The sequence below is a fragment of the Haemaphysalis longicornis genome, unplaced genomic scaffold, assembly GCF_048455015.1.
Source record: "Haemaphysalis longicornis isolate Haplotype H1 unplaced genomic scaffold, Haemaphysalis longicornis Haplotype H1 scaffold_1, whole genome shotgun sequence".
In the NCBI taxonomy this organism is placed as follows: Eukaryota; Metazoa; Arthropoda; class Arachnida; order Ixodida; family Ixodidae; genus Haemaphysalis; species Haemaphysalis longicornis.
Window position 1 is genome coordinate 369,567,122 of NW_027526203.1, and position 20,365 is coordinate 369,587,486.

A 20,365-nucleotide genomic window follows, 5' to 3' on the forward strand; every position below is an offset into this window, starting at 1 on the left:
CGTATTTGCGGGCATCACTTTCTTACAAAATTGGAAAAAGCGAAGTAATGAAAAAAAAAAAGAAAAAAGACTTGCCGGGGTGTGCTGCTTGCCACAAACAACCCTTGTGCTAGGCAGGTACAACGGAGGCGATTGATTTACCTTTGCACGCAAACAAGTTCAAAACACGGTGCCTCTCCTCGACAGGCGCACATGCACTGGCGCCGCATGGTCTGCGTGCTAATGCCTTCAATAGGGGTACATGAGATACCAACCATAGAAATAACCAGTAGGCCAGCATGCTTCTGCATAAATGACACCCAAGATGCCATCGGTGCAGCCGTGTGCACACAGGGAGATTCTGCGAGCACAAGAACCTGTTGTGGTGCTAGACAGAGAACTGGCTGTGATCGGGCACTGCACCTGGCTGCCTAAGTAATCCTGTTCTGCAATCTTCATGAAGCAGTTCTGTGCATCTTCAGTTATATATTACAGCAGCAAGGTGGACCATTGTTTGCTCTTTTTAAGTTTGTTGTGCTGCGTTTGATGGTGTGAACTAGCGAATGAAGTTGTGATGCAGATGTCATAAGCATTTCACTTCAACTTCATGCTGACGAAAATTTGCTCTGAGACATTCAAACATAGGCAGCATGCTTTTGAAATGAAAATTAATCATCAAGATCACCCAGTAAATTTCCAAGCTTCTGAGTTTTTTTACTTTAATGACTTCTTTCATAAAAAAAGCTGAGATTTTCTGTTTCAGTACTTCACTCATGCTGTGTGCGCAGCCTCATTGTAACAAAATTTTGCAATGGTCTGTTGCTTACTAGGCATGTTCTGGCAAACGTCCCTTCCCTTAAGACCTCAAAAACACTCTAGTTTCATTTCAATTTTCTTCTGTTAAACAAGCACCCAAAATGAAACAAGTGAACTGTTCATTTTTTCGTGTCCTCTGTAGTTTATAAGCTGCTCAAGTTGTATAGGTTCTGTAAAAAAATGATCCACATAGCCACAGTAAAATGTACTCATAAAACGTTCTGGTCATAAAACACCCGTACTCAGTACCCATATTGTAGCACTGAATAAGATAATAAAAGTGTGTTCTAATTTCCCTAGCAGACAGCAAATTGAGAACGTGAAGCCAGCACCACTTTTGTGAGTAATTAACACCAAGAACCATATTTGCTTCAATAAAGGGACACTGAAGTCAAAATACAAGTGATTAGCTCACTGAGACCACAAGTATAACACTCTTATGCGTAGCTTTTTTTAAAACAAGGTAGAAAATAGTGAAAACATGAAGGCAGGTGCGGCTGCCCCTGGCTATACCGTGCAACTTTCACCGGAAGTGCTCAAATTGTCTGGTGTGCGCAATGTCTTTCCTTGCTGCCGCTAGATGGCACTACTCATCCATATTTAGGGTGGCGGTACTGTTTTTCGATGAAGCATGAGAGCTACGCACGAGCGCTTGATTCGATGCCAACATTCGCAGTGCCTCCAAAGGACAACATGTTTTTCCTGATCAAAGCATCAATACTAATCACGGGTCCCATGAAGGAACATTTGCTTAGTGGCCCAGAGCTGCAAAGGTCATGGGAGTTCGAGAAAGCACGATTGATTTGACTGAAACTGACCAAACCGCTTGGTTTGTGGTAGCGTTGTATCCAGTTGCTTTTATACCGCTATATACATCACCGCTGCCTCGCGTGCTTCCGGTTTATCATGACGCAAGCAGTGAGTGCAGTCGCTGTTTGCAACACGTTTGAACAGTGTTTGATTAACGATTTCTCAGCAATTAAGGTGTCTTTTGGCACCGAATCAACGCTAAAACGGTTATGGGAAGGTCAGACTTTCATTGCAAACCAACTTGCTGGTTGCCTTCAGTGTCCCTTTAACTAGAAATTCTCTTGAAATTATTTAATTGTGCAGCTCATTTTAGTAGTCGTTTTTTGCAATTGAATTAACTTTTTTTTTTGTATTTCACAAAACTGTAGCTTGCACAGGCTGATAGTCGGGCTAACGTATTTTTTAGGGGTGTGCGAATATCAAATTTTTAATTTCGAAGCGAATTCGAATAATAAAAACAACGTTCGAATCGAATCGAATATTTTTCGAATATTTTTCGAATACGAATACTTATTGTTTTTTGTAAAATTAATGTTTTCACCATCTAGAGACACAAAAACTGCAACTTTATTGCACAACAAATCACACAAAGTAAGATTAGGAATTACACAATACCATTGCACTCAACAGGTTACGGTCTGCACTCACTTAAATGTTAACATGGAGAAAGGTTAGCTGCTTGACATGTTCGGGGAGCAGTGACAACCTCCTGCTCGTCACCACTTTACCAGATGCGCGAGCCCGTGCACATTGCCGCGCGCTGATACAGTAAAATCTCGATGATACTAATCTCGCGTGACTGCGAAAAATATTCGTATCATCCGAAATTCGTATTAACCAACACAGTCCAAAAAATTTAGCGCTGAAAAAAGGTTTCGTTTATTTCTTTTCCTACTTTCGCGTGAAGAAATTCGTGATTTTTTCTGCATTTTTTAACCCCGTGTCGCAAAGCAGTCCTTTCTGGAGCACGTAAAGCTTCGCGCTCGACTCCTCACTCGCTGTGCCCAAGCTCGCTACACGCCGCAACAGTCAAGCGTGAACCGCATGGTGCGTTTTTGCACGCGATTCGCTCGCCTCGGCTCTGCGAGCGCTGTATTTTCACGCCCGCATCGACGATTTCGCGCCCGCGGTAGCGCCTACCTCGGTCAGAAAATGACGCACGACGCACGCGGCAGAATGGAGGAGCCTGACTACTTGCGATGAGATCGAGACAGCCGGCTTGGCTCCGCCGGAGATGGTTAGGCTTAGCACCCCGGCAAGCGCTTTCACTAGCGGCGCGGATGATGTTTTATAGTACCGTTTTCGCATGCATTATCAGCTCCTTTACTGCACAAGCAACTTCATATGTGCCTCGAGCCGCATTTTAAAGAGCGGTTAGAAGCGGTCGCTTGAGCACCCGCGAGAGCCGTCACTTGCTCGTTCGAAAGTCGGGTGCCTCGCCGGCTCGTTCGCATCTTCCGCCGGGCCGCGCAGGTCCGTTCGTAACAGCCGAAATTTTTCTCATTGCAAACGATGCAATTTCGCCGGGACTTTTCGGGAATTCGTATCATCCCGAAATTCGCACCCCCAGAATCGTATCATCGAGAGTCCACTGTAAATAAACACCGATGCAGACACGCTCTGAATTTATTTTTATTTTTTAGTTTTGGGTGGTTCGAATATTTCGAACAATAAAAGTGTCGTTCGAATCGAATCGAATACCAAAAAATTCGAATCGAATATTCGAAGTTTCGAATATTCGCACACCCCTAGTATTTTTGTCTGCATGCTGGGTGCTGTGTCATTCCAATTTTCATTGCTTTGCTGCCTATTTAGACATCTAACTAAACTATTCCTTAAGCAATGCTGTCGGTGAATTAGAAGGCAGCTAAGCTTTTCTTACAGAAGCTTACTGCATCAAGGGATTTTCCTTCCAGTACACGGTAACGTCTTTACCCTACTTCATAAAACCAGTTATTTCGCTTTGATTCAACTAATGACCAGCCACCTGAGCTCAGTTGGCATGGCAACAACACTAGGTAGACAAAATTACAGGTTAGATTGCCAGAACAGAATTAATTTTTCAATTGCGATAATTTTGAGAGAGCAATATAGTTTTTCTTTCACTGAAAATTAGGGAGAGCAGCACAGCTCTTCTTTAACTGCAAATTTGAGAAAGCTGTACAGCTTTCTTTTGTAGCCGCACAGACGCCTGCATAGGTGTTGACGACGACGTTTTTGTCCGACGAAGTTAGTTACTCCACCCATAAAGCTTCCCCAATGATTAGTGAATACACATTTGTATATGCAAACTGAGTACCCAACTCCAAACATAAAATCCCAGTGAACTCAAATGAACCCTCACCATAAGTATGATAGGCCGACTATTTGTTTTTAGTCTGTCTTCTTTCCGGCAACTCTTCTCCCGTGTTGCCTAGATAAAACAAAGAGCACAGTTTTCAGCACATGCTCAAAATTCTTTACACATCATAGCGAAAAATACACCACACCAGCACTCAATATTTCTACTGACGTCACAAAACCCTCGAATATGGACAAAAATTTCGTGAACTGATTTCAAAGCTCAACAAAAAGAATCACTACAATAAGACACACTGCAATCAAGTCATACCAATAAGACAAATCTCAGACATTCTGAGAAATCCCGGCAACTCTTTTCCCATGTTGCCGGGAGAACAGTTAAACCTAAACACAGTCAAACCCAGTTATAATGAACTCAAACACAGCAAACTCATACGTCAAACCCGAGAAATGCTTCATTAAAAATGCAGGCAAAACAACTCGCCCCACATTGGATTTATCAAACCATGAATGATCAGGCTTCCTTTAATTTTGGTGGTAGACTTCTGCACAGCACACCACTGCGGTAATTAAAGTTGCAGCATTGCTTCAATGCCACACTTCTCATAGTTAGGGCACAAGGAGGAGGAGCTTGTGGACAGCCTTCACCTGTCTTGACTTTGGGTCCACATAACCCGTGCCCACAGACGACATACATGGTTATGCATCGTACCCCAGCTATCGCCTTGTTACTTGGGCAAAATGTTAGTTACTGGGCCACACCACCAAGTGTTCAATGGCAGTGGCACTCTAGCCTTATCTCCAAAGCTGAAGCTCAAAAGGACAAAAACGAAGAAGAAAAAAAAAAGTACGCGTTTTTACATCAGAGCTCTCTTTTTTTTTCTCTACACTCTTACTAAGTGAACTAAATAGTAGCACTTCAGTACAAGGGAAATGCCTCACTACTCAGCATCATCATATGCCACGGGACAACATATAAGGGAAACAATAAGTGGCATGCATTTGAGGTGCTTACAACCTGCGGCAATCTCATTATTGAGTTAATTAACACCAACACAGTGGGGAGAGCCAAGGATACATACGAACTTCACGAGAGCGATCTACAAATATACAAATATGGGATACACCCATCAAATTTCCGTAGGACCCTGATCATGTAAGTTATCTTTTCTTCAATCTCCGACCGCACAGAGTGTAATGAACTACGTACACTCACGCTGTGATCCGAAATAAAGAATCCGGCATAAGGCAGGACAAACTATGCCCATCCATAAATATTCCATAGCCCACTGCACTGGTATCTACGGCTTGCAACCCTCTACTTGAAAACAGCCTGACAAGATGGGGAGGTAATCAGTTCAGACAACGAACAGCATGTGGGCGCCACACACCCCTTGGCATTTTCCGCTATCATGTCGCATGTTGGCACTGGCCAGGGATGACTTACAGGCCCATTTTGTCACTTTTCCCCTCACAGGATAAGCTGGTGCACAGTAACAGGTACTGTGAAAGTGAGAGCTCAGTGCCTCATTTTTGGCACTCTGTCTCGTGTACAGATCACAGATCACACTTTGACACATTACATTTTCACTGTGCACCACAGTACCCCCCCCCCCCCGCCCCCTTGAATAATAAAAAATAAACCAACTCACTACCAAGTCGGCTGCATCTCTCGTCCTGCAATGAGACCGCTTCAACGAAAAGTTACTTTCCCTTCTATCTGCATCGTCTGGACTCCAGGTCATACCTTCCTCCCTGGGAACAAGGCGGCTGGCTCATGCCACCGCCAGCAATATCGTGATTGAGTGATTGTACTGTTCAATGCGCCAACACAACGCAGGCGATGGAGCGCGCCGTAGTGGAGGGCTCCGGATTAATTTTGAACACCCGGGGATCTTTAACATGCGCCGAAATCTGGTACACACGAGCATTTTTGCTTTTTGCATCCATCAGAAAAGCAGCCATCATGGCTGGGAATCGAACCCGCGTCCTCGTGCTCAGCAGCCCGTGATATCTTACTCCGGGCGTTCCCGACGAGAACTGATGATGCAACTCTAACCCCTCTTTCCCACAACCTCCCCAGTAGATACACAGACAGCCTCCACCATTAGTGCCAAAGCCACCTCGTCTACCCCCCCACCTGCTTCAAGAGCTTAGCTTCAGGGGAAGGAGAGAGGAGAGAGAGAGAGAGAGAGAGCTGAAGTCCCATAACCTCCCACCCCCTTTCGAAATTTTCTCGCGCAGTCATTCACTGCGACAAGGCAACCACCTGCGCCAGAAACCACCCTAGGATTTTGTCTAGAACCCCAGGAATCCTGTCCGGAAAGCGTACCTACCCTCCCTTGGTGTCCCGTTTCCCTCCTGGCATACCCAACTCCTGTGCAAGGCCTTCATTCAGGGGGTATTCTGCAAGCTCACACTCCGCAACGCGACAGAGAGTTGCTGGTCAGAACAAAGTAGGGGAGATTCGTGGGCAAAACTGCGGACTACCACTGGAAACCAGTGAGCTCACTACTTCGGACTTCATCTCCCGCACCCTACATTGTGAGAATTTACCTGCGAATTCACTGCTGTAGTGCCATTCGTGCGGCAAACGATCTATTACCATGGCTACAAAAATAGGTCATTTTGCCGGGCGCTTCAGCGGCGAATTCACAGGTAAATTTGCACTATGCAGAATGGGCTTTCTGTATAAATGTACACTTTGTGGCCAGTGACACTTCTGTTGCCCTGATCAAAATATGACCTCGCTTCTTTCACCAACAAGTGTACATTTGGATGTATTTTTTGTGTGACTAATTTTGGCCCAATTATCCACAGTACACAATGATTGACAAGCTGCTCCTACACAATACATTGGCATAAAAGACAGTGGCATTAAGATTTTATATAACCGTCGCATGTGTGCAAAAATGGAAAAAAAGATTCTCAGATGACAAAGCGACTTTAAAATAAAGCGTCCACCCACAAGTTGTTTGTTTTGTGCTTTTCATGTCTATAATATCCGCTCCATGCTTTGTTAGTTTCAGATGAATTAGTTCTTTACTTCCAAGTTTTTAGCTTCCATGTTTGTTAAGCATATATGTTTATATTAAAGCGAAGCTTTAGTGTCCTCGCTGATGCCGTTGTACACAATATGCCCTGCTGGCAAGCCAACTTTCTCCGACGATGATGATGAATGATTGTAGGTGAAGTGAAAGAAAAAAAACGCTTGACGTGGCAGGAATCCAACCTGGGTCCCTCGGATTACGAAGCCGGCGTCTATCCGATTGCCCCATTTCGACATGGTCAAAGTGAACGCCAAGTAGCAGGTAACGAATCGTGCCGCACACCCCGAACCCAAACGTTGGGCCTATGAAGTGCACACCCGAGAGTTGCTGTGGGTATTCTAGAAAAGCGGTGCGTACCTTCAGAGTAGCACATAGTCGCTCGCAGTTTGGGATTGACCAACCAAAGAATTCATCACGAGAAAGCTTTGTGTTCAACTATCGTCATCGTTAGAATCATGGCATGCTGGTGCATGATTTTTGTTCTACATTTCCATATTTCTTTCAGTGTTATTTCTTTTTATGTACACTTAAGTGACCAGACGTCCCGATGTAGGCAGGACATGTCCCATTTTGCGGCTGTGGTCCCGCTGTCCTGGCAGCCTGCTTGTGGGACGGGGTTTTGTCCCACCTTCAGCCGAAAGTATGAAAGACTTATCAATTGCCCTGTGTCGTGAGACACAGGGCAATTGATAACACAGAAACCGTTTGAGGAACTTCAAGAAAACAGCGCAGATGATGGGACTAAGCAAGAAACACACAGTGTCTGTGCTGTGTGTTCCTTGCTTAGCCGCAACGTCTGGACTGCTTTCTTGAAGTTACAGTGTTCACATCAACAAGCCGATCACCACACCCTTCTGCGTTTGAAGAACGGTGGGTAGACATTCTTCAGCACTTTTAAACAACTGATGTGCCTTGTAACAATATCAAGACAATCATAGGGTACAGTGCTCGCCAGGCACATACGCACCAGTGGAAAGGGTGTTTTCCTGGATGAATAAGATGTGGACTGCAGAAAAGACGAAGCTTCATTTGACCGCACTCAAAGCGATGCCGTTGCTTAAGGTGAATCTGCACGTGACATACTGACACCACTTTTAACGTAAACTCTGATCAAATAAGCTTTATAATTAAGACAAAAGGGTATGGCCATGCGACTCACTAGCTCATTTCCCGCACCAGAACCTATGACGTAATATGCTCAGCTATGCAATTGGCAGAGGCTGGCAAAAGCAAACGAAATGTAGGCAGGGCTCATAAGCTTGCAGAACGAGCTATTTTCGTTTAAATTTAATGCATATTCATTTTATAGCAGACAGAATGGTGGGGTAAACAATGGAACTTACAAAAGTACATGTGAGCATACAAGTACCAGTGCGTACTGTGCTGTTGGTACTGCGCGCACTATGCCTGTTTTAGCTGCACAGCAGTCTGGCACTTTGGGGTTGTCTCACACGACACTGGCCGATTAGCGTAAGTGATATTGTCTTATGTGACCCTATTTGTTGAGCATACCCCATGTTTCACGAAATGATTAGTACTACCTACCATAACAAAAAAAAGCCAGGTGCAAATACAGTCAGAAACAAAGCAAAAGCGGACAGCCGTCCTGCGCAGTATGGTGGTGCCATCTAGGAGGACTGATGGTAAACAAGGCGTTCCGTAGTACACTGCAGGCTAAACAGCGCACTAATGTTCACTTGAAGACCTGTCCTTGTTACGTCATCGCAGACGTCACGAAACACACGCTTTGGTGGGAGAATCAAAATTTTAACTGAAATCCATTAATTTCTTGGTTCATAAAGCATCATTTTATGCCGGACAAGTGCTGGGGGCACTATAAAACACCAAATCTTTAAAGGAGCCATCAAGACAAAATACAAGTTTGTTTTATTCGAAAGATTTCGTGTTTTATAGTGCCCCAGCGCTTGTCCGGCATAAAATGATGCTTTATTCACTGAGAAATTATTCAATTTAGTTTAAAATTTTTATTTTCCCGCTAAGTCGTGTGTTTTCGTGGTCTGCAATGACATCACAGGAACCGATCGCTCTGCAGCCTAGGGTGCCTTGATTCACGCGGTCGTCATACAGGGTGGAGACACATATACACTGGTGCCGCCATTTTGGGTCGCTCGCGCGCCACCGAAGCAAGTCATTGCATCAAAACCGCGCTAAAATTATCGCTGCAACGCAGCTTACTGGCAATGTTTGAATCATCTTATGTGTTTCGCGTTGCTGGTTCTCGTGGGAAACGAAAATAACAACGCGTTGAGCACTTTGACCCAATTGCAGCGGCACAGGACCGTTCAAAGGGTGTCTCTACCCTGTACGGTGGAACTGCTTCGAGGTATTCTACTGCAACCTAGATGGCGCCACCATACCGTGGCAAGCCGTTTTCTGCCTTTGGTTTGTTTTTGACCGTATTTAAACCTGGCTTGTTTTTGTTCTGGGAGAAAATAATCGTTTCGTAAAACAGTGCTCGCTCGGCGAATATGTTCACGTAAGACACTGTTGCTTGCGTCAATCGGCCAGTGTCGTTTGAGACAACCCCAAAGCTCCGCAGTGCTGTGCAGCTAAACCAAGCATAGGGCGCGCAGTACCAACAGCAGTACGCATTATATGTTTACATGTACTTTCGTAACTTCCACTGTTTGTCCCACCATTCTTATTGCTTTAAAACGAATGTGCCCTAAATTTAAGCACAAATAGCTCGTTTTGCAAGCTTATAAGCTCAGCCTAATTTGCGTTTGCCGGCCTCCGCCAATCGCAGAGCAGGCTCGAATGACATCATAGGTTCAGTTGCAGGAAATGAGCGAGTGGGTCGCATGGCCATTCCCTTTTTTCCTAATTATGTAGCTTATTTGAGCGAAGTTTGCGTTAAAAATGGTGTCAGTATGATTCTAACGAGGCTGTCTTTTGAATGAACCAAACTTGTGTTTTGTCTTCATGGCTCCTTTAAGATAAAACAAACTTGTATTTTGTCTGCATGGCTCCATTAACAACAACCCAGAACAAAGTTTTAGTAAGGGTTCACACTTAAACCTTCCTCTGATTACAGCCCTGGTAGCGAGTAAACCAACAACTACATCTGGGGCACTACAGCGGAGATTGGAAGCATTTTTCAATGATTTAATGAATATGTAACCTAAAGAAGGAGGTAAACAAAAGATGCAATCAGTGCCTACAGAGGGACAGAGAGAGAGAGAAACAAAACATGTTAAGAGCATTAAGGATGTTCTTGTAGGAGCGGTTCCCTCTTCACAGAAATCCATGAGCCGCCTTAGCATCGACAGCTGTCCCGGTAAGTAGGAGCTGACACAATTACTACCCACCAGGATGCTCATGCAAAAGCCGCATTTGCACATGTTAGGATGATGCACATGTTCCTCAGTGTCCCGCAGAAGCAAACAATGCCTGCAATGACTAACCTTTTCCTCTGAACACCACAGCTTGTGTCTGATTCTCTGCAATTCCATTTTAGCATGGGTGCAGAAGTTGCAGCCGTCTCCATACAAAGCCATGCTGTTGATGGTGACAAACAGGTTGCCCTTGATCGCTGTCAGCTGAACAGCCGAAGTATTAAAGCTCTCTTCGAAACGATCCACAAAGTATTCATGCAACCTGGAAAAAGCAAGCAGCCTGGTGAATAGGAGACAAAGAGGAAGAAACAAACCCCCTCCCCTCTTGCCTATGCCACCTACCTGTAGTGAAAACCAATATCATGGTTTCCAGCCATGACAAGGACTTTCGTACTAGTAGGCACGTAAAAAAGGTCCCAAAAGCGATCCATGTACACACTGAACTCTTCATTGTTGCTCCACTGGCCTTCGTCGAAGACGTCGCCTGTAATGGTAGAAGCCTCTGTTATCACTTTTCTTCCCGATTTAGCCGGTGTCCAAAAAACACAGAGCAAGGCCTACTGTAAAAACACAAGGGACAACCAGGCATAGAAGCTGTGCTTTACTGTGGTTGTTCTTTGCATACTGCCATACTGAATGGCTCCCTCCAAACCGTCGTTTCCCACTGTGCTTTAGTTCTAATTGCCTGCTGTGATAAATTATATTTACATCGCACAGAAGTATGTGTCGCTGCTTTGACAGTGCGTGCGACACAAAGATTTGGTCTCTACACTGTAATATTTCACTGGCTTAAAAGGGGGGTTCTGAAAAGGAAGCACGAAATAAGAATTTTGGGATGCTCAAACGCCAAGCTGCTCCTCCCCATACTAGATCAGCCTGCTGCGGCATCAGACTTTAAAATGGGATCCCCACATCTAAACCTCTGCCCCTACCTGACCATGCACGCCAGTGTGCTCATGCTTTTATGCAAGGAACATCAGTGGTGCTATTCTCAGACTACATCATGGCATGGAGACTGTCGCCTGAAGAAGTCTTGAAAAAGCCACTCTCAACAATGAGTGTGCTGAGGACTCCTTTTGTGGTTGCAAAAGTGATTAGAAGCCCCACGGTGAATGGGCGGGGTGTTTAGAAGTGTTTAGAAGTGAACTACCACTAAACAAATTTGTTATGCCACCTACGGTCACCCATAAACCAGCCTTATGCGTGCCTTTTGTGTGTCTGATGCTTTCTTGAACAGCCGACGTGTTATGCAAAAGAACAAACTAAGCAGCACGCAGCTTGTGGACAAGCAAGCAGAACGTGGAGAGCATGCACCTAACACAACTACTTGCACAGCCACCACGTTCTCATACAAGAAAAGTGGGAACGGGTTTCATGAAGGGTCTTGCGACCTCCGGAAATTCTGGGTCTCTGCAGTATCTATGCAACCACTGATGAAGGCAGTCGTGGCATCCCAACATGGCAACCAAATCAAAAGGACATCAGCCCGTTGCCACTAATGTCATGAACATCTCCTGCATGTTACTCCTTTAAAGCCTCATCAAAGAGCCCACAGGTTTACTTGCAGTGGAACCTCAGCGGTTCAAATTCTGTGGGTTCATAAAGCCTATCCATGTAAGCCCCATATGAGCCACAACAGGGAAAATAATTAAATTACAGCTATTGAGCAGGGGCTGTTTGAATTCTTTCCTTTGAAAGATCACAAATTATGACCTCAAAGAAATGCTTTACTTCTAAGCAGCTTCTTTTTGCCTTCTTTATGGTCTCACAAAATGTCTGCATTTGGTCATAAAAATTGACTGAATATCTGATGTATGCCGGCACTACCGAGATCCATTGCAATAATTAACAATCTATGGTTGCATGCACTGAGACCCTGTGAAATGCTATGTGGCCAACCTGTCTCTCCCCAACATGTCGCCTGGTGCCCTCTCCCTCACCATTGCAAACAAGAGGCAGTAAGGGATGTAATAAGCACCCCATCTAACTATCCTGACCCCCAAATCCTGCCCTACTATGCGGGATCACAGGGAACAAGCCCCTTGTTTTTGAGAAGCAGGCCTCATCTCCCTGCCCCACCTTCGTAGTCTGTTGCATAAAAAGGCGAAACCGACCAATAAAGCTTTAACACTGTGCTGAAAATAGGTCAGGCAGTTTATACAAGTTTAATAAGCACCCGCATAGTAAGGTGTTTTGCAAAACTGCTCAGCAACTTGGCAACACCAAGCATGGTAAGCTGCACACATTGCTTGCTGTAGTAAGTACTGCCAGCCCCGGGCCAGCCACAGTGCCAAGCTCATGACACTGCTGCAGGGGGATCCGTCTTTTGATCACAAAAAAAAAAAAAAAAAAAAAAAAAAATAAGAGAAGGTTGTGATTTTAGGCAGCGCAGCTACACCTGGGCTATAAGGCATGTCGTTGTGGAGGGCCACGGGTTAGTTCCAATCGTCTGTGGATCTTTAACAAGCACTGAGATCTCAACACGAGTGTGTTTGTTCTACACCATGGCTGTCAGTGGTGCACAAGGTGAGATTGTGTCGCCCAAGCACACTAAGTGACAGCTGTCAGAGTGGCAATGAAGCACAGGTGACTACAAGCCCATGGGCAGCCACACGAAAGTGACACATGCACACCTGCATTATCGTGTATGAACAGCTCTGTCATCATCCGGGGGAAAAAGTGGCAGCTTTGTGAGCGTGGTGATATCGCTGTGGCGGGAGGTTAATGGGAGACAGTGCTACGCACTAGGTAGTTGCAGCACATTAATTGCGACAGCTCCTTGAAAGTAGTTCACAGTTGAAGAATTTCAAGAGCCACATAGAGCTCATAACAGAGCTCACAATCATGCAAGGAGTGAGGATCCAGTTGTAATCGAACTATGGAATGAATCACAAAGACATCAGAGACAAGGTTTCACTATGTTAGATGAAGAAGCAGACACTTGTCGCCAATTTGACAAGCGTAAAGTTCTCAGGACCTCTCAAAGAAAGCCAAGACCTCTAAAAAACGGTGGGACAACCCATTCGGACATCTGCGCTCTCTCTAGTATATGATGTCCAAATGGGCTCTGTAACAATTTGAAACCGCAACATCACCACAATGTCACAGCATCATCACAACGTTGTAGTGTCACGATACCAGAACGGCCTCAACAGCAGTATTTTTACATAATCAGTTCGAATCATCACCTGCCAAATTTTTTTCACATCCATTGAAAAAAAAAAAAGAAAGACGGTTCCCTGGTCAGGAATCAGACCTCCAACCTCAAGCTAACTATCAGAATGCCCTAGCCTATCCGCATACCACGGCTAGTCGTGTTTTGATCAAATTATTGGAAGTAAAGGCATACCTGCCAGGTTCCCCAGGATGGCATTAGGGAGATCTGTCCAGGCGGGGGGAGGGGGGGGGAGAGGAGGAGGAGGGGTCTGAGGGATCGAAGGATTAGTAGCAGGATAGTGGAATAATTTACACACATTTTCAATTTAGTTACAGCAGTGCAGGAACTGAACTGCTTCGTCCAAACAACTAATAAGGTATACACCACTGATCAAATGCTAAATCCTCGGCACGGCCGACGCTGCCTTTTTCAGGAAGTCTTGGTAATACTGCCGAGCATAACAATAGGTCTCCCTCTTTTTTCGCCTGCTCAGAGAAGCTCTGATCAGCTCCAAACAGCCCAAACCTGCTCCCGCCGTTGACGTTCTATGGGCAAATAAAATACGGAGCTGCTTGGAGCTGCTTCGAGCAAACAAACAAACAAACAAAAACAAATGTTCGCACCTGCGGCACCTCACCAAAAGAACGCGACTGAGGGTTGTGTTAAGGATGATGATGAAAAAAAATTTGCGCAGAACGGAAGGTGTTACGACCGCTTGCCGGTAGGACGGGTGCTCGGAACTGGGTGCAATTTTTCTTTGCTATGCTGAACTGCCTCTGTCATTCAGAGTTTATGTGGTACTAAGCAGTTTGACTTCCGCGCATGACCGACTACGCTTTTAACCTTCTCACTGACAACGATTTCAACTGCTGTGGAATTTCTTAGACCACGACCGGCTATATTATAGTGATTATAGCCGGTCGTGTTTTAGACTGCCATGTAGCTCTGGCGCAATGTGGCCAGACTAGGCGAAAGGTTTGGCCTGACACGGGCGCGTATTCGGGAGATTTTCGCTTCGGCCGTACAATCGTACCAAACCATCAAAATTCGGAAGTCTCCCGGATAATTCGGGAAACCTGGCAGGTATGTAAAGGTAAACAAATGAAACATGCGCGATAACCAAGGCGGACACCTGAAAGCAGCACAAGGTCGAATTTCCCACCTGGGATGCACCCAAGATGTGGCACAGGCATGACTAACTCTACAAAGCCAACAGTAGCCAGTAGATTGCTGGCAGCAAGTTTCTGTGTCAGCAAGGCCCGACACTACTGCTCATGAAAGGCACCTTAGCTTGCAGTTTGGACTTATATGTTTACATGACTGAATCAAACAATACTGCAAAGTTCAACTCAGTGAAGAGCTTGTTTTAATGATGTGGCTTCTAATGCACTTGAGTTGATGTGTGCACAGATTACGACAATTTTTTAAGGTGAAAGCCTTATCTATCCCATTACGAGAAAAAATGGAGTCAGCATTGTTGAGAACGAAAGATGGCCATAAAAATATGTCATCACGGAAGTGCCATGTCTCAAAAGTAACCAACAATGAAAAGGAACACGTGCCTAATGCCTGGGAATGTGTGGAGCCTCGTGGACGAGTGCAGAGTGCGGCGACAGAGGCTGGTTGGGCTCGCCTGCTCTTCGGCTGCCCCTCTCCTCGATAACAGGTTTCAGCGTCACAGCCCTAGATGTGCCACTTGCAAAGTGCTTGAGCTAAAACACGAGGAATACTCGCGACACCACAGCCGAAGCCCCGAATACCCCCTTGTGCAGGTAATACATGTAGAAACTCTACTTGCAAACATTTAACCTGCAAGACTACAATGCTTTCGCATTCCTACACATAAGGAGTCTTAAGTGCCTCTGCGAATTTCCTGTTGGAGCTGCCCTGTAGCATGCAGAAGACACCGTAGCAAACGAGCTGGCCAAAACAAAGGCTGGCACTGTCCGTGCATAAACGGAACAGGTACTGCAGACTAAAAGTATTTCTCAACTTCAATGCCAGAGCTTGGAATGGGGCTAGTTGGTTTTTGAATCGAAATTGTGTTCGCTTCACTCATTTGTGTAATCTTTTGTCCTTTGTCCTGCTTAGTGCCAGTAATGTTTCGATTCAATGCCAGCCCTGCAAAAACAGCTGACCTCTGGCTGACAAGGCTCTTAGCATCTGCAAGATTCCAGCCAGCACGGTGCCAATAGCACCAAGATAGAGACGTCACGATAGAGACGTCAACAACAAGGAAAGTAGGCACACTACTTTTAACTCACGTTGTGACACACGCTTTACGGGCAACGTTATGTAGAAAGCTGAAACTTTTAGAACGTATGCGCTGCCTGTTTGGTGCTCTTGGTGCACAGTGCGTGCGTGCGTGCGTGCGTGAGTGAGTGTGTGTGTGTGTGAGTGAGTGAACTTTACAGAGTTCGCTGCTGGACATGCTCGTTGAAATGAGCCAAAGGTAAAGTGCAAACAAGCATGCTAGATGGGGAGAGTCTAGAGTGCGTCACCCTTTTATTGTGTGGTTACCTCTCATTTGCACTTTACCTGGCTCAGTGAAACGAACCTCCTAGAGGGTACCACACATTGCTGACACAAAAACATCTGTACTACCCCTATTATTACATGATACTACACATACCTAAGCCCCTCTCTGTAATGCATTTGGGCATATGGCAGTCTGATTCCCACATTAGGCAACATCACAAACAACATTCCTATCGCATTCACTAAATGGCACTGACGATTTCGCGTATTCCCTATGTGGCTTAAATATGAAACCCTGCCTCGCTTTCTTCTAAATGAAAATTTCCTTATAAAAGCATTTAAGAATTTACTTAGATGTCAAAAACTCCCCACTATAATGGTCACGGCACTGCTGAGTCATACTGATTGTCACAACGATTTGTAACCTGCTCATCACTAGCTCAGATGACTGCAAAGCCTGGAAAGAGACCCTAGGTAATTAGCCCCTTATGATAAAACTTTTAATACTACTAGGTAACTCGATTTCACACTAAAAACCGAACTGACAGATTAAAGATCAAAAGTTACCGTATTATAAACATGGATTCACATTTTTCCCCTCCCAAGGAACCAAGAAGCTGCACAAAACAAAAAGGCAGTAACTAATTAAGCAACATGGCAGTGACCTCACCAAGAAAAGCCACAGCATCTGGCCGATGAAGTGTCATAGTAGTTTGAAATGCACGATGCATCTGCCATTCCCTTCAAAAAAAAAAAAAAATGCAATCATTAAATTTTTAGCACTCAAAACTAGTTTTAAATTTGTTTCAAGCAAGTTCATGTTCCGTTAAAGAAAAAAAAAACAATGTGGAATATAATTATAAAAAGGACAACACTTTCCAAACTTATATTATGGTCAGAGGAAGCACACTGGTTGAAGAGACACTGTTCTTCCCCACCCCCTTTTTTAATATGTTTATGAGACCCATTGCCACCAACTTCCAGTGGTAATCAAGAACAACCAGTAAATTATCTTTGCCTCAAGGTGCTGTATCACAAACAACTAGGCCAGGGCTAAGTTTCACAACAATCACAAGTGCAAGTCGTTGCAACTGTTACAATGACTTGCACTTGTTTCATCTTTTTTGCAACTATCATTGCAAAGGAGATGAAACTGGTAACATAATGAACATAGATGAGGTCATGAAAGTAGTGGAAAGGTTCCATACAGATTAGTACACAAGCAATGCTAGGCCAGGAAAGAGTACTGAAAAGACTATCATGGCTCATAAGGTCCCAGCAGAAACTAAAGACAAGGTGGGAAACATGTGCAAAGAAATGAAAAGAGAAAAAGCTGAAACAACCACAGGTCTTTTAAATGACAGAGGAGATACTGTACAAGAAAATCTAGCAAAATTATTCGGAAGGATGTCTCAGGAGTTTAAAGGTACCACTAGCCTGTAAGAAAGTCACCCTAAATCAAATTCGCATGAAAAGCGACATCAAAAAACTTAAGAATCACGGACCCATCAGACCGTGGTGGGCAGTCGCATACAGGTAGTAGTATACAACTGTAGTATACAAGTTATTCAGCAAGCTAACTGCATAAGTGACACCTTAGATTTCCAATAACTGAGAGAATAGGGCTGTAGGAATGACTACTCAACAATAGATGACATTCATGCTGTCAACCAGGTAATGGAGAAATTCACAGAATATCCAAACTTCTTAACATGGAATTTATAGACTATAAACAGCATTTGATTAAGTAGACACTGCCACAGTACTGGAAACATTGAAAGATGAGGCAGTACAGAAGGCTTACATGGAGCTCTTGGAGGACATATACGAGGGTTACATGGGCAGAACAATCCTTCACAAGAAGAGTGGAACGTAAACAAGGGGGCATAATCTCTCCGAAAATATATACAGCCGGTCCAGAGGAGCATTTAGGAGGCTTGAGTGGGACAAGTCTCGGATACGAGTAAACAGAAAACATCTGAAGATCTTCCGATTTGCCCATGAAACCGTATTGCTCAGTGAATCAGGAGAAGAATGCTTCAGGAAATGCACGCTGAAAGTTCTGTGGTACAGTGAAAGGAGTACTGACAACAAATTCTGATTTCTAAAAACTGATGTGCATGGCTTCATGGTGATGCCAAGATGCCTTACCGCCATTATGAACATCAAACATCACCTGCAACCAATTGTACATCAGTATTGTAGCAGTTTTGAGACGTCACTTGCAACCAATTTTACATCAGTATTATCGTAGCAGTTTTGAGAGACTGGGAAATGGCGCGGCTCAGCTGCTCTGTGACATAAAATTTGCTCAGGGAGGTGTGTGACATAGAAGCTTCCCGCCAGTCGAACTCGGGGTGCTCTGTCGCTTCCCTCTCAGCAACGTGCACATTAGTGAAATACAAAACAGACAAGCTCGTGCATGAAAGAGAACGATGACACAAAGTAACCATTTTGGCGAGGCTTGTGGTGTCTTCTGTCATATTTCGCCCCACTGGCCCCAACTCTGGGCAGTTTCATACTGGCTGAATATGCGGCGGGACTGATCCTTAACTGTGCTCGGGGGGAAGTGGGCATAGGTGGTTGTGAAAGGTTGCCTTGGGTGCTTTTGAAGCCAACGGCAATGTTGGTGGCTTGCTTGGACAAACAAAAAGTGACGTAAGGTTGACCCTAAAGCCCCTTATACCTGTTACCGGGCTCTTAGCAGCCGAAACCACAACTGATGCCATGCCTGTTGGTAGCATGTTGGTATTATGTTCGTAGCATGTTGGGCAGCATGTTGGGCAGTCTTATGGGACAGTAGCGACTCATCAGAAAAAAAAACAACAACAAAAGAAGCAAAAATTTGGCATTCCTACTCTCTTGAAAAATAAGTATAAATACAGTTAAACCTGTTATAACGAAGTTGACAAAAATTCGCATTTTTTCATTACATTCAGGTTTTCATTACATGCAGGTTCCAAGTTAAAGCTCGCGGGAATGATGCAGAAACAAAACCAATATGCTAGACATCAGTGATGCTGAATTCACCCTTGTTCAAGGATACATTTCACACTGAAAAGTTGCGTTATTTGCGCTTGCTGCTACTACACGGCCCCCGAATTCACATGCGTAACTAAGTATCACTTTTGCTTTTTGATACTTTTCGGTGCCTTAATGAGTTTCAAGACCCAAACTTATGCCAAAAGGGCACCTTTTCACGAAATTCATGCTCTTTTCTGCAGTCAAAATTGTTGAAGGGATGCTAGCTGTGACACTGTACTGACTGTACCGGGCGGTGACGTTCTTCTTTCTTGCCAGCGGAGACGGCATTTAAAATTGCGAGCTTGCCTTGAAAAGACAAATCTTTTCGTATTCAGGCAGCAGAAATCATCCACGAACCAACCCGTACCCCGGACATCAGGGGCACACGTGACTATACGCCGACAGGCAGGCCTAGCACCTAACCGACACCACACCCACACGTGGAAGCGCACGAGAGATTGCGGTGCAGGTGAAATTTGCTCAATTAGTGCATTTCGCCAGTCGATTTTTGAGAAAAAGGGCAAGAAATTTTGACTTATCAGCGTAGTGAATTCGTTACATCCAGGTTAACCATCGCAACTCCTTCGTTACAAAGGTCGCACACACATGGGCTTCAATGAAGGTGGAAATGGGGAATAGAAAAACTACGTTAAATCCAGGAATTCGTTACACAGAGGTTCATTACATCCAGGTTTAACTGTATATTGAAAGTAATGTTAAACAGACATGCAGAAAGCTACCCTTCAGTCTAAGTAATGAAACATGGATGAAAATGGCCTCTTGGGCAAGTTGTCAGTTGTGATCCAAAATACGGGGGAAAAATCAGTTATAGAATTACTATGGGCTGTGGTACATTCGAGAAGCACTCTCAAGCAATTAACAGCAGCCAACCTCTGTCATTAAAATGAAAGGCACCAATGTGTACTCTGGCCGGGTGACAATGTATGAAGCAGGAGCTTCAGGATTTACTAAATACCTCGAAAGAAAACTTAGGTCAAACAACAAGCCATAAAAAGAAGAACGATAGGAGTAACACTTAAGGGTAAGAAATTGGCATCTTTGATTGGGGACCAAATTTAGGTGGAAGACATCCTAGCTCAAATTAAAAGGAAGAAGGGCTGGCCATCTAACGCAGAAAACTGACAACGGTGGACCACCAAGGTAATGGAGTGGCTATAGAGAGAGACGGGACTAGGAGTTGGGGATTACTCAATGGAGGGTCACGACAAGAAAGCTTGATGACGAGGAGTAGATTTGAAAAACAGGGGCAGTTCGAAGTCTATGGGAAAAGCTTTCATCTTACAATCGACAGAAATAGACTGGTGGCAATGATGACGAAGATGATGACAAAAATACATTCCAGCTCTCTAAGGATGGCAGCAAAACACTTAAAG

At 44.6% G+C, this 20,365-nt stretch overlaps 1 protein-coding gene across 5 annotated transcripts in view; it reads right to left on the reverse strand.

Annotated features, from left to right (window-relative positions):
* The window catches only part of Pgap5 (Per1-like protein PGAP5), a 49,054-nt gene that overhangs the window by 13,604 nt on the left and 15,085 nt on the right, over nt 1–20,365 (reverse strand). For all 5 annotated transcript variants that reach the window (XM_077686299.1, XM_077686301.1, XM_077686303.1 and 2 more), the window contains 4 exons: nt 16,618–16,688; nt 10,655–10,796; nt 10,382–10,574; nt 3,950–4,018 (listed from right to left, as the gene is read on the reverse strand). In XM_077686299.1, coding sequence (XP_077542425.1) covers nt 3,950–4,018; nt 10,382–10,574; nt 10,655–10,796; nt 16,618–16,688 — 475 coding nt within the window. The remainder of the gene's footprint in view (nt 1–3,949; nt 4,019–10,381; nt 10,575–10,654; nt 10,797–16,617; nt 16,689–20,365) is intronic.